This window comes from Equus asinus, chromosome 14, assembly GCF_041296235.1.
Source record: "Equus asinus isolate D_3611 breed Donkey chromosome 14, EquAss-T2T_v2, whole genome shotgun sequence".
In the NCBI taxonomy this organism is placed as follows: Eukaryota; Metazoa; Chordata; class Mammalia; order Perissodactyla; family Equidae; genus Equus; species Equus asinus.
This window is the reverse complement of record NC_091803.1, coordinates 12545843-12559918: the sequence shown is the minus strand read 5'-3', so window position 1 is coordinate 12559918 and position 14076 is coordinate 12545843. Positions and strand designations below refer to the sequence as shown.

The window sequence follows — 14076 nt, the reverse complement described above, 5'->3', positions numbered from 1 at the left end:
CCCAAAGGCCTGCAGCAATCTCCATGGGTCCAGCATAGTCCTGGAAGACAACGTCCTTGCAGAGAGACAACACACAGAATTCCTGGGTTGAAACAGGGGATATGTCTAGAGGATGAAAGATGGAGAAGGGAAAAAACAGGGCAGCAGCTTAAGTGAGCACTCCAAGATGAGCCGAAGTGTCCTGTCTGACCTTCTAAATCAGCTCTGTTCAAGCCAAGGCACCACGACAGGTGGAAAACAGATGTCAGCAGATGACAATGCCCAAGTGGACAAGCCCATTGGCTTCACCCAGAAGAGCCTTGTAAATTGAGACTTAGCATACCTTCTAAGACTGTGGCCAAGGGTCACAGTCAGTCTCTGAGTCACAGAGTGACTTATGGAAGGGGGCACTGGAGAAGGCAAGGAGTAGAAAGCAGGAAACAGCCAGATCAGACCAGACATGACATTATGGATGAAATGAAGGGACAAATGGAAGCTTCTTGTTAAGGGATGTCATAATGGGACTCTAGACCCCAGCGTCCCACTCCAATCTGTCATTCACTCACTTGACCCTTCCATCCTCAACTCCCCATCTGTCACATAGGGAGGTTGTACTCCATATTATCAGTTCCCAGGTACTAGGAGTCCATGATTAAAGTTCAAAGCTTCCAAGACTGCAGAGATAGAGAGAGGATAAGGCAGGGGTGGTGGCTGAGATCAGTAGCCAGATGGAATATGTTGCAACTCAAATCAAATCACCAATGATGACACTTATCTGATGTTTTCCTACAACACTGCCTCGCTGGCATAATCCTTATTGAATACTAAACAATGACCGCAACTTGGCACATGAACCTTAGCAAGTTCACTTATAATCAGAAAAGTTCAGTCAAGTTGAGAATATGAATTCAACTCACCCCAGGAACACGCTATTATGGGACAACTCTAGTGCCTGCCACTAAACATCAAGATTTCTTTGACAGTTTCACTTCTCCCAGAATGTAGCCAATGAAGTAGAACCTAAAAGGCAGTTTCTTGATGTCCAGACATTATAATCACCAAAGCAAAGGCCCTATGGAAGTTGACTGAAACATAATAGGTTCATACCCACTTAATTATCTGGGGGACTTTCATCAATAAAACCCAAAACTGGGGAACTTATTTTAGCAACGACAGAAGCCAATATTTTTAAAATACCTCTCAGAAAGGAAGAAGGGACTGTGTACCATTCCCTTAGGACTCAGGTAGGCTTGTAGAAATGGATTCTCATTTCCTTTCTTGTTGCTACACAATAAATCATACCATACAAAAATATATAGTTCTCTAGTAAAGGTAAATGTATGGACAAATATAAAAACCTGTGTGATTGTAATTTTGGTTTGTGATTCCACTTTTTATTCTACTATAGGATTTAAAAGACAAAACCATAGGGGCTGGCCACATGGCCTAGTGGTAAAGTTCGGCATGTTCTGCTTCAGCAGCCTGGGTTCAGTTCCCCTGTGCAAATCTGCACCACTCAGCAGCAGCCCTACTGTGGCGGGAAACCACATACAAAATAGCGGAAGATGGCACAGATGTTAGATCAGGGCGAATCTTCCTCAGGAAAAAAAATAACCACAAAAGCATAAAAAATAACTATAAATCCATATTAATGGGTACACACTACATAAAGATCTAATTTATGGCATCAGTAACATAACATGGGAGGGGCAGTGCAGAGCTGTAAAGGAGTAAAGACTTTTAGGCAATTGAAGTTAGTTTAAAGCATATTGTTATAACTTTGGGATGTTTTCTGTAATCCTTATGGTAACCACAAAGAGAATCTCTGTAGAATATGCACAATAAGATATGAGAAGGGAATGAAACTATGTCACTACAACACGTCCACCAAACTCAAAGGAAGGCAGTAAGGGAGGAACTGAGGGGCCAACAGTGGTAAGACGTGCAGAAGACATCAAAATGGCAAGAGCAAGTCCTTGCCTAACAGTAATTACTATAAAGGTAAATATAGATGAACTAAATGACCCAAGCAAAAGACATAGATTGTGAGATCAAGTAAAACAAATAGAATGCAACTATGTTGTGTCTGCAAGAGATTCGCTTTAGATCTAATGACACACAGATTTTAAAATTGAAAGGCTAGAAAAAAATGTTCCATGTAAAGGAAAACCAAAGGGGAGCAAGGGTGGCTATACTAATATCAGACAAAATACACTTTAGTTGACTCCCCACTCCCCATGCCCCAGTCAGACCCTCATCATCTCTGACCTAGACAATAACCACAGCCTCCTGGCTGATCTCCTTTCAGAGGGGACCTTTGCACATCTACTCAGGTGCTCCCAGGTTAGACCCCTCCCATGGTCAAGTGCTGCTGTGCTTTGTCCGGTGAGAGATCACAGCCCAGCTGGGTTCCTAGAGCCCCTGCTCAGACCCCATAGTGTCTCAAACTGGAGTCTTTGCAGGTCCCTGCATACCCCATGCTCCACACCTTTGCTAAGGGTGCTCTGCCTGCCTATTCACTCCCAAATACCTCCTCATCTTTCAGAGTCCTTCAGAAACTTAAACATAGTGGATAGAACACGTGCATTTACTTCTAAACCCTCCTGCGGTCTCAGTAAAAATGCACTAAGGGACTTTCTTAAAACACATAAGTCAATGGGGACAAAGACAACCAGAGAGGAGATGAGAGCCACCAAACCTTTAAACATGCAAGTAGACGTAGCCAAGAGTCATCAGAAGCTCTTCATTCCAGACAAATTTCTAAGTGCTCTCCTTAGTCCTCAGAATAACTGTATGCAGTAAGTTTTATCATCTTATTATCTCCCCCTTTCTACAGGAACAGAGAGGTTAAGTCACTCGGGAAAGGTCACACAACCACAGAGCCACGATGTAAACTCAGGTGGTCTGGCCCTAGAGTCTATGCCTGTGACCACTGTATGTCTTCCATGAAATATCTCTCAATTCTCAAAGCAGAGAAGGTTGAAACTGAGGCTCACAGCACTGGGGAGACCAGCAGCAACCAGAACCAGGCTGTTGGAGCCCAGAAACACTCAGAAACTGAATTAACCAGGTATGTTTGAAATTGGAAGGTGAGAGTGAGGCTGAAAACAGAAAACTGTTTAAAGTCTGTATGAGAAAGTGTTAGACTTCCAGATTCCCTCCTGTACTTGGTTGAATATAATTCTCCACCAATTCATGTCCACCGGCAACCTCAGTATGTGGCCCTATTTGGAAACAGGGTCTTTTCAGATGTGACTAGTTAAGATATGGTCAAACTGGAGTTGAGGGAGCCCTAATTCAATGACTGATGTCCTTATAAGAAGAGACACAGAGACACCAAGAGGGAAGGCAGCTGTGTGAAGCTCAGTGCAGAGATTGAACTGACACTGCCACAAGTCAAGGAACACCAAGGATTGCTGGCAACCACCAGATGCTTGGAAGAGGCATGGAGCAGATTCTCGCTCAGAGTCTCCAGTAGGAACTCACCCTGCCAACGCTTTACTCTTGGGCTCCTAGACTCCAGAACAGTGAGAGAATAAATTTCTGTTGTTTTAAGACAACAGTTAGTGGTACCTTGCTACGACCAACTCATCAATCCTGCAGAAGAGTGAAGGACTATTCTCTGCACTTATTGAACTGAACACTCACTGAACTTGGAGACACTGGAAGAAAGGAGGATGGGATGCTTAATGGAAACTTGAAGGAACCATGAGATTTCCATCACCCTCAGCCACCTGGCCAGGAGGCCAGATGTCCACCTCCTGGGCAGAAAACCAGAGAATTCTTCCTTGGGAAGCTGCACAGCCCAAAGGATCTACAGATCCTGATATTAGGCAGTCTCCAGCCCGATGGTTCTACCTGGAAGCTCACCATCCACAAATCCCATGCACTCTCAAATACAAGCTGCCAGGCAAGGTCCAGCCAACATTCAATGGCATGTCAAAAACACCCAAAAAACAGAGAAATGCGTTCAAAGGACATGAATGAATGTGGGAGGAAGAAGGGAGCTTCGAAAACTGTTACAGCAGCCTGAGAGCTGAATTCACGTGAAATCAGAATGGAGAGCAAAAAGGAACTCTTGGGAATAAAAAAATATAACAGAAGATGTAACAGTCTGTAGAAAGGTAAAAAGATATAGTTAAGCATTTGACTCCAAAAGAGAATAGATGAAAATGCAAGAGAAAAATAAGAAAATTGGAGAATCATTCCAGGAGTTCCCTCATCTGACAAATAGGGTTTTCAGAATAGAGAAAAGAAAAAATGAAAGAAATAATTCAAGAAAATTTCCCATAACCGAAGGCCCATACACTGCATTGTCAAACAGAGGAGCCCCCTAGACAAATGTGGCTAAATTTAAGTACAAATTTATTAAAATCAGATAAAATGAGAAATACGATTTCTTGGTCACACCAGCCACAATTCAGGTCCTCAATAGCCTCGTGCGATGGAGGCTACCATATTGGACAACACAGACATAGAGCATTTGCATCACTGGAGAAACCCTGATTGGATAACCCTGGCCTAGAATAATGGATGAAAGCAGATCCACCAAGGCACAAGGCCATGAACTTTCAGAACACCAGGAACAAAATGAAGATCCCAAAAGCTTCCAAAGAGGGTAGGGGAGCAAGAAGGAGGTCACCTACAAAGGATCAGAAATCTGAAGGGCATTCAACTTCTCAACAACAATAGTAAAAGCAAGACTCTATGGCTTCAAATTCAGAGAAAAAATTCTATGCCACCTAGAATTCTACGTCTAAACTATCAATCAAGCCTGAGGGTAGAATACAGAATTATTCAGACATGCAAGTTCTTTCAAAAAAGATTTACTCTTGCACATCTTTCCTAGAAAGTTACAAGAAAGTGCCCTCTACCAAAACAAGGGAGAAAACCAACAAAGAGAAGGCATTGGATTCGGGACCAGGCAATCCAGGGCAGGAGAGAGGGGAGGGAAATGCCCAAAACCACAGCTCTGCAGAAGCTGCCAGGAGCAAGCAGCCTAGACTGACACAATGAGAGAGCCTCGCAAGGGCTCAAACTCACAGAGCAGAGCTACACTTCTTGCAGAATATGGATAATAGGGACAGAGAAAACTCATCAAATTACAAAAAGGAACTATTGATTCCAAGGAAAATACAAAGTTGTCAAGAACAGCAATGGAAACATAGAAGAGTGCCTGGCTCAACTGTGAACAATAAGTACTTAGGTCATATTGATTCAAACCCCGAATGGGAGTCCAATTCTTAACCCTGTTTGGGAAGGAAGGAAGTGGGTCTGAGGCTAGGAGGATATAGGAAACCTAACCTCTCCTCTTCCAGAGCAATCAAGAACCAGTAGTAAACACATGTCACTTAATAACATGATGATAAACACTAGAAAAAAACTACTAAACAGGTTGAAAGTGGACCCCGGAGGGAAAAATCAGAGTAGACATCAGGGAGGGCAAGCCACCACTAGTGTTGTTATGAACATTGTAGGACTGTGTGACTTTATCAAGCATGTATATCCATAAACTTTATTACTAAAAATAAATTTTTTAAAGCACCAGATCAGATGTCACCTGCTCCCAACGCCCTCTGGAGACAAGTGCTCCTTCTCCGTGCACCAAAAGCACCAGAGTTGAATTCCTGCCATAATGAATGGGTGTGTTCACGGGTCTGATGTTTCCCCACGAAACTGGGAACATCTCGTACCTGATCCACAGTGGTGCTCAGAAATATCCGTCGATCAAAACAGAAGACTGGAAAAGAAACTTCCTGCTGACTTGCCAGGGGTGTTTGTAGTTCAGATGAACCTCCTGATGGCAGGTGTTGGGAAATCTACAAAGGCCATAAGGATGAGTGGTGCCAGTGGGAGTCCACTTGGCATTTCCAATACACGTTTCACAAACAGCCATGAGATGTTTTCACTGAACTCCTACTATGTGCTCTGCAGCATTCTAGGCCCTGAGAGGACACCACTGGGGCCAACATTGGCCTCAAAGCCACCCCTGCACTTTGGGGACCTGCTGGGCACCATCCCAGCAGTGAGACTAACGAGCTTGTTTGGAAACAGCACAGCATAAGGATTAAAGCGATAGGTGTGGTGGCTCCACCTTTTCCTGCTCTCTCACCTTGGGCAAGTCATTAACCTCTCTGTGCCTCAGGTTCTTCAGTGAACTCTTGGAGGGTTAAGTGAGAAATCTGTCAGATTAAAGCCTTGTACTCAAACACTGAGACTCCTTCCAACTCTCCGCTTCTTTCATTACATCTACGTTCATCAATCAACCTTGTTATGATACCAACTGCAGAAATGAGAGACATAGTGCTTTTGAAACTGCATAGAGAGGCTCAAAGGAAATGGAGCTTTTTAACTTCTCATAACTGAGATGATCATCCCCATGAGACCATGGGTGGGATTAGGGAGGTAGAATTTCTTGTTAACAGAAAACAACTTCTTGGTCTCACTTGGGTTACAAACTTTTCTGAGTTTGGTCTCTCTGATCCACCCCCTTCTTTCCCTGGTCTTCTTAGGATGAGGTCAGGATGTTTGGGGGTATAACTTACGGGAATGGGAAAGTGGGCTGAGACCCTCCCCTGACCTGGGCCTTGCAGGTGAAACCTGCTCCCTGCCCTGGTTCTGCAGAAGGTCCTCGAGTATTCACGCTGTGTTCCTGATTCTATCAGAGCTGAGTGTCACCCCTGCTGACCTGGGACCTTCTCACTGGAACCCAGGTGCCAGCCCCACCCTCCACCCTGTCTTGCAGAGAGTGCACATGCACTGCTTCCAGTCCCCTTAGCTTTCCTGTGACAGCCACCTGCAGACCCACAGGCTCTCTCTTCAGATCCTATCATAGGCTAAACTGTGGCCCCTCCAGGTTTATACATTGAAGTCCTAACCTCCAGCACCTCAGAATATGACTGTACTTGAAATAGGATCTTTAAAGAGCTAATTAAGATTACATGGGGTCATATGGGTGGGTCCTAGTCCAATTTATTGCAGTTCTTATAAGAAGAGGAGATTAGGACATAGACATGTACAGAAGGAAGACCGTGTGAAGACCAGGAAGAAGACAGCCATATGTAAGCCAATCAGAGAGGCCTCAGAAGGAATGAACCCTAGTGACACCTAGATCTTTGAATCCTAGCCTCTAGAATTGTGAGAGAATATATTTCCGTTCTTTAAGCCACTCAGTCTGTCATACTTTGCTATGGCAGCCCCAGCAAATTAATACAGATCCCTCCTCCTTCCCTTGTGGGCCAAGGCAGAGGGTGTCTAGGACTACACTGATCATACGGTAATTATGTTTCTGTCTCTCTAATTAATTTATGAGATCCTCCTGGGTAGGAACTTTAATTGTCCATTTCTATATCCCTGGGGCCCAAGCGTGCTATAGCTGGATGGTGATTTTGAATGAATACTTCAATGAAGGAATTGTCTCCACTTTACACAAGTACTTTCAAATTTTAGTAAGATGGGGAGTGCAGAGGTCACATCACTCTGTAAGTAGGACAATTAATTAATCATTAGTACCAGTTTTAATGGCATAACATGAGTGTCATGGGTGCAATGACGTTAGCCACTTGCAAGTCACTGGTATAGGGAGTGTCCAGTTTTGGGCAAGTGTGGCTAGGGCCATGGGACCATGGACACTTGCAGCAGCTGGCTGTAAGCCGAATGACTGCTTATGGCTCTTCACCTGAAGTCAATTCAAAATAAGTCAATTCATATAAACCATAAGATATTAAGACCTAGATATTCTGTCACTGCCATTTCTCTGCCAGAGAGAGACATAAGCCCACAAAAATAGACAATATAGTAATGTGGGTTTGAGGGAAAGCCCACCAATGCATCAAGGTGCCCATAGAATGGCAGCAGCAGGTGGACCCAAGAAAGGGACAATGGAGGGGGTGGGGCAGAAGTCAGGGCAGGACATAAGTCCAGAGTGACAATAGTAAAGTGTGTTTATGGGAAAACCCACTTCTTCACCTCACAGTGCAGCATCACAAAGGTTAGGGGTGGGGCAAGAACTGAAACCTCAGAAAGTATCCTAAGAAATCTAGTGACTGAGTCATTTAGCAAACAGACTCTCCAGCAAATTGATCTGTGACAAACAGAGCTGCTTCCATCGTTTCTGCAGCTCAGGGGTATGAATCTGAACAACAATGGCCAGCACTGTTGGGGGTTCACCATGTGCCTGGAATCATTCTCAGAGTCTCAATTGTATTAACTTTCTTAATCCTCCCTACCACCCCATGAAATAGGTGCTGTTATCATCACTCCTTCAAAGAAGAGGAAACTGAGGCTCAGCAATGTTAAATAACTAGTTCTCCCAGCTTGCAAGTGGCAGAACTGGTTAATGAATCCAGGGAGAGCTGTCTTCTCAACTGCTACACTCTATTGGCAGCAGTATCTTCAACCTCCCTTCAGGACAACTGCTGGGACCACACCCTTCACAGTTGTCTTCATATCCCTGTAAACACACACACACACACACACACACACACACAGACATCACCACTAAAACTAAGTCCCTCACTTGCCCAGAAATTTCAGCTGACAGTCTTGTCCCTGGACAGTCTTCAGAGTTCTCTGCTGCAGCCATCCAAGATGATGTCTCAGCTCCTCTATCTCTGTATTAGTTACAGTTTGCCCTGTCACAAATTACTCTAAAACTTAGTCACTTAACAATTTTTTATCCCTGATTCTCTGGGTAAGGAATTCAGCAGTGACTTCAGTGAGTGGTTCCAGCTCAGAGTCTCTCATGAGATTGCAGCCAAGCTGTTGGCAGGGACTGCCATCATTTGAAAGCTGGACTGGGCTAAATAATCGATTTCAAATGTAGCTCAGTCATGAGCCTGGAAAGTCGGGACTAATTGTGGCAGGAGGTCTCAGTTCCTTGCCATGTGGCTACTTGAGTGTCCTCACATTATGGCAGCTGGCTTCCCTCAGAGTGAATGATCAAGAGGGAACAAGGTGGAGCATCTACATCTCTTATGACTCAGCCTCAGAAGTCAAACATTATCATCTCCACAATATCCTAGTGGCTTCAGAGGATATGCAGAGGTCAGGCCAATTCATGTGGAAGGAGAGCACACAAGGTTGTGAATGGCAGGAGGAAAGAATCATTCAGGGTGCTTTGGACAGCCTACAGCCACAGAGTTCCCTACTGAAAGGTATTGTGGGAACACGAAGGCTTGGTGTTGAGGAGACGCTGCACATGATAAGTACTCAATAAAGTCAGTACCATCCCTTTCCCTTTTCTCCATGTGACTCCTACTGTCACCTCACTTAGACCTTGGCAGACCTTCCTCTGAGCTGACCTGCTACCCCACTGCTGCTTCCAGTGATTCACAGTAACTTAAAGATTCATTGCTTCATCCAATTTCCCTCAGTTCTCATCTCTCTTCTGGGTCCTATACATCTTACTCTACCTTAAGTGAAGAAAGGATGTTCAAATTATCTATTGTGGCATAATTTACTACCTGAAAGACAGGACAATAATGATCCTTTATTTTGCACATGAATCTGGTGTTGACTGGACTCACATGGCAGCTCTTGCTTGGGGTCTCTCATGTGGCTGCAGGCAGGCTGGATCTGGGTCATCACAAAGGCTCTCCTCACGTGTCTGGGTTGGAAAGACTCAAACAGCTGGGGGCTGGAATGCCTGGGTCTCCAAAGTCACTTCTGCCTTTCTAGCTAGATACAAAGATGATGATGATAGATAGATAGATATGTATAGATAAATAAATGTAGATAGATGATAGATAAGTAGGTAGATAGATATAGATGCAGAAATGGATAAGAGAGAGATAGATCGATATAGATAAATGGTAGGTAAAGAGGAAAATATAGATACATGATTGAGAGTTATGGACAGATATATAGATAGGTAGATGATATAGAATGATATACAGACTCACACTATGACACTTATAAGGACATTTTGCATCTTCAAACCATACTCCATGAAGAGGACAATTCTTGGCCTAAAGAAGTGAAGGTAGAAGTTCAGACACCCAAATGAGGGCCTACGAGATCAACGGATCATCGCTCACTCTGCAGAAGTTCTCAGCTAGTCCCTCAGAGAAGATGAAGTGAATCCCTGAAGAAACCAGCACTGACTCAACAATTCCCTGGTCCTGCCTGTCTTTGAGCCCTGAAGGGATGAATCTGTCTCATCCTAGCTTTTCATGTATCTTGGACACCACACAGCCTGGACATGACTAGAGAGACTTGTCAGAACTCTGGGACCAGAAAAGCAATTCTAAGGGAGGGGAGGAAAGGGCCCACATGAATGCAGTGAGAGCATTTCCCTTGACCGACTTCAACGCATCCCCCACAAAGTTGCCTACACTTAGTTGCTATGACAAAGGCACTCCTAAAATGGGGATGTTTATGTTGTTCTTAGGGAAATTATTGAACAGCATTAGTTGTGACACCAATGACTGCGTACTTAAACCTCCGAGAAAGATGTAAGCAATTATTTTCTAAAACGGAAGACGAAGCTGGAGTGGATCATACTGGAGCCCAAACTTCAACTCCCTGAGGATGGAGGATAATATGTCTATGAAAATAATAGCTTACATGTATTAAGTGCTCACTTCCTGCCCCGTGGTCTGTGTCCTAAATACTCCACACACATCATCTGATTCCATTGTCACTTGAGTTAGGTAGTGTGTTATTCCCCTATTTCACAATGGGGACCCTGAGGCACTAAGTACGAAGGTAGGAAGGTATTAAGCAACGTGTTCAAGGTTGCACTTGTAAATGTATGTAGTGTAGGAAGGTGCCAGGTCCCTTTCCCTGGGCTGCACACCTATCCCCAGGTGCTGGGAGTATGGGCTGTTACTAGCTCATAGCTGCCCCATTCTCTATAGAATCACCCTTGGCCAAACTAAAGCCACTTCAGCTGGGAGTTTAAGCATTTGCCCAAAGCCATTGGTTGGTCCAGACTCAGCCCTGGACTGAGCTGGGATTCACAACCCAGGAGATCCAGCTTCAGAGCCCCCATCTCTCAATCACCACGAGGTGTTGCCTCATCATATTAAAATAATACAAGTAAGACTACAGTGAGAGGGTAGGAAAGCTGGATAAGTGAAAAGGTGCCTCTGTGGTTCTTACCCCACAAACAATCATAAACTTACAGAAGAGACTGTTCAAGGAACTATTTTCCTGAACCATCTCAGAGTAAATTGCCGACCCAATACTTTATAACCCCCTGTATTTCCTATGAAAAGGACATTCTCCTACATTACCCCAATACGACCATCAAAGTCAGGGAGTTAATGCTGCTACGTTACTGCCATCTAACCCTAACTCCCCATTGAATCCCCCCAGTTGTCCCAACAATGTCCTTCGTAGCAGAAGGACCCAAACCATGTGCTGTGTTTAAATGTCACCTCCCTTTAGTCTCCTTCAGTCTGGAACCCTGCCTCAGTCTTTGGCTTTCATGACCTTGACTCTTTTGAAGGTTATAAACCAGTCACAGATGAGGAGGAGTAGAATATTCCTCAGTTTGGGTTTGTCTGACTATTTCAGGATTTCTTTCAGGCTTCCCTCCTTGGCAGGACTGTCACAGAGGTGACAATAAGTTCTCTCTGCAAACCCATCAGGTGACACTCAATCAACTCCCCCTGTTCCTGATGATGCTGTCTTTAATCATTTGATTAAGGGGGTGTCTCCCAGTCTTCACCGTGAAGCTACACTTTGCCATTATAATTAATGGGTATTTTGAGCAGCAGCACTTTGAAACTGTGTAATTATGTTCATCAAATTGCAATTTATTCATTTATTTATACATATTGTATGTATTAATGTTTTCCCTTTATACAGTGGGTCATAATCTCTGACCATCTTTCTCTATTATGATGCTCAAATTGTCTCTGAATTGGTCAGTGGAAGCCCTTCAGGCTGGCTTCTGGGCCCTGTTGACATGTCACCATCACACTTTAGCATCCTGTTCCCTCCTAGCACCACAAAATCTTTCAGGCTCATCCTGTACTTTCCCAGTCCCAGCCCTGAAATCAGCCATTTCTCTAAGGAGCCTTGGTTCCTTTTAGCAAAAAATAGTATCTATAAGCCAATACCTGGGCACGAGGTGTGTGATTGATATTAGGGTGTCACTCTTTCTAAGTACTATTAGTGGAGACAAGCAGGAGTGATATGTTTTTATATCTAAACAAACACACATACACACACACACACACACACACACACACACACACACACCCCTTCCTGTCTATCAACCATATACTATACAGAAAACATGAATTTACACTGATATATTAAGTTTCCATCTCTGGCTCCTCAGGGTTCCATTTGGAAAGGTTCTCTCCCTTTCCAACTCAGTGATTCCCTTCCCCAACAATGGGAAACCTGGCTTCCATCATCCTTAATATATTTACTTATTTGATCAATCCCCCTTTACATGGTCAATCCCCACTCCACCCCTTTCCACTCATGGATGCCCTCCTCACCATACTTGGGTTCTCTACACCCTATCTAGGCTCAGGCTGCTCTCACCAGCCCACTGCTCTGCGTGGACCCCTGAGTCACCCTGCTTGTCTCCCACACCCATGCCAGCCTGCCCCTCCCTCTACACACCCTTCATCCTACTCTGCTCTGACTTGGAGCCACTGTGACTCCTGTTTCTGCCCCTGGCCCCCACTGTGTGGCTGCCAACCTTGCTGTGCCCTACCTACTGGCTTTAGGACTGAATTATCCAGGAAGAGAAAAGGAAGGAAGGGGAAGGGAGGGGCAAAAAAGGAAAAGGAAGAACCTGTGCAGCTTCTGATACCAACTGAAAGTGATGAAAACTAGTGGCCTTTCTGTCCAATCATTTGACCAACCAATCATTTAGTTTTGGATGGAGTAAAAAGTGTTAGAAGCAAACATGATTCCTGCCATTCAGAGATGTCAGGGGAGATGAGATGCAAAAATTAAATCAAAACAATGTAATAAGTGCCCTAGTTGAGTGTTACAAAAAATGTGTGCCCCAAAAAAGGGAGATTAAACTATGAATATACTTTCTAAGGAACAGGCAAAGTCACAGTGGATTAACTCTCATCTATATTAATGTATCAAAGGAGAGTTCTGGAAAAGGCCCACCCAACTGGTGATTGTGATTGTCAAAAACAGTTACTCTCTGGCTCTCACTGGTTCAGTTCTGTTGATTCCCCCTAATGTGCACAAAGGCATCAGATAATACTTTTGTAAAGAGATGTTAATTGACTTGCTCAGTATATAATACTTCACAGAAGATTCAAAATTAACATGTGATATAAATGTCACTATGACAATCAGCACAATAATTCTTGTTTTCATTAAAGTTTGCTAATAAAATTGTTGAGAAACTTTATTCTTGATCAGTGCTCAGGAAGAGTAGATGGTACTAAGTGGGGGTGGATGGAGACCATCCTGTGAGAACCAGATAAGCTGAGTCCACATTTCTGGTACTTACTTAGTCCCCTCCTTTTTATTACACAACCTATAATACTGTACACAGACACTAAGAAAGTGCAATGGATGTAAGAATCCCTAGGCATCCATCAAGTGCAGTAGGCTAAGCCCATCTTCATTCTGGGTTTTATTCACAAAAGAAATTGATGTCTCTGGGGTTCTGGAATAAAGTTTCCCTGAATAACAAAATGGAGGTCCTTAGGGAGAGTCAGGCTCCATTGACGGTCCCATCTCTGGACTCAACCTTTAGAACAATGGGTTTTTGCGGTTGAAGAAGTCCTTGATTGCCTAATTTCAGGGGAATCTGCAAAAGTTAAACAACCATGTGTTAACTGACTGATAAACTCTCCCAACAACAGAAGCAAAGTAGATGAGATACATTAAGGACAATAATACTTTTAAAACATATAAACTACTTTTAACATCACATATCTTTGACTCTTTATATTTAGTCTATAAGCTGCATGAGACTGGACAGTAAAGCTTTCATCCATCCGTTCATTCAAAAAAATATCTATGCAGCACCATTTTGGAGCAGGCCAGAGACAAAATCATGTTGGCTTCTCTTCATTTTTGACATAAATTTTAAGTAAAATGAATGAACTATTAAAATGTAAACCAGATTATTAGGGATTATGGCAAACTATTGTGAAAAGC

General features: G+C 43.6%; 1 protein-coding gene across 1 annotated transcript in view; it reads right to left on the bottom strand.

Moving 5' to 3' along the window:
• Window positions 1-13416: 13416 nt before the first annotated feature.
• Window positions 13417-14076, bottom strand: part of LOC106832276 (cytochrome P450 3A12-like) — a 32294-nt gene continuing 31634 nt past the window's right edge. Inside the window, exon 13 of the mRNA XM_014842972.3 lies at window positions 13417-13723. Within this exon, the coding sequence (XP_014698458.1) occupies window positions 13628-13723 (96 nt within the window). The 3' untranslated portion in view covers window positions 13417-13627. The remainder of the gene's footprint in view (window positions 13724-14076) is intronic.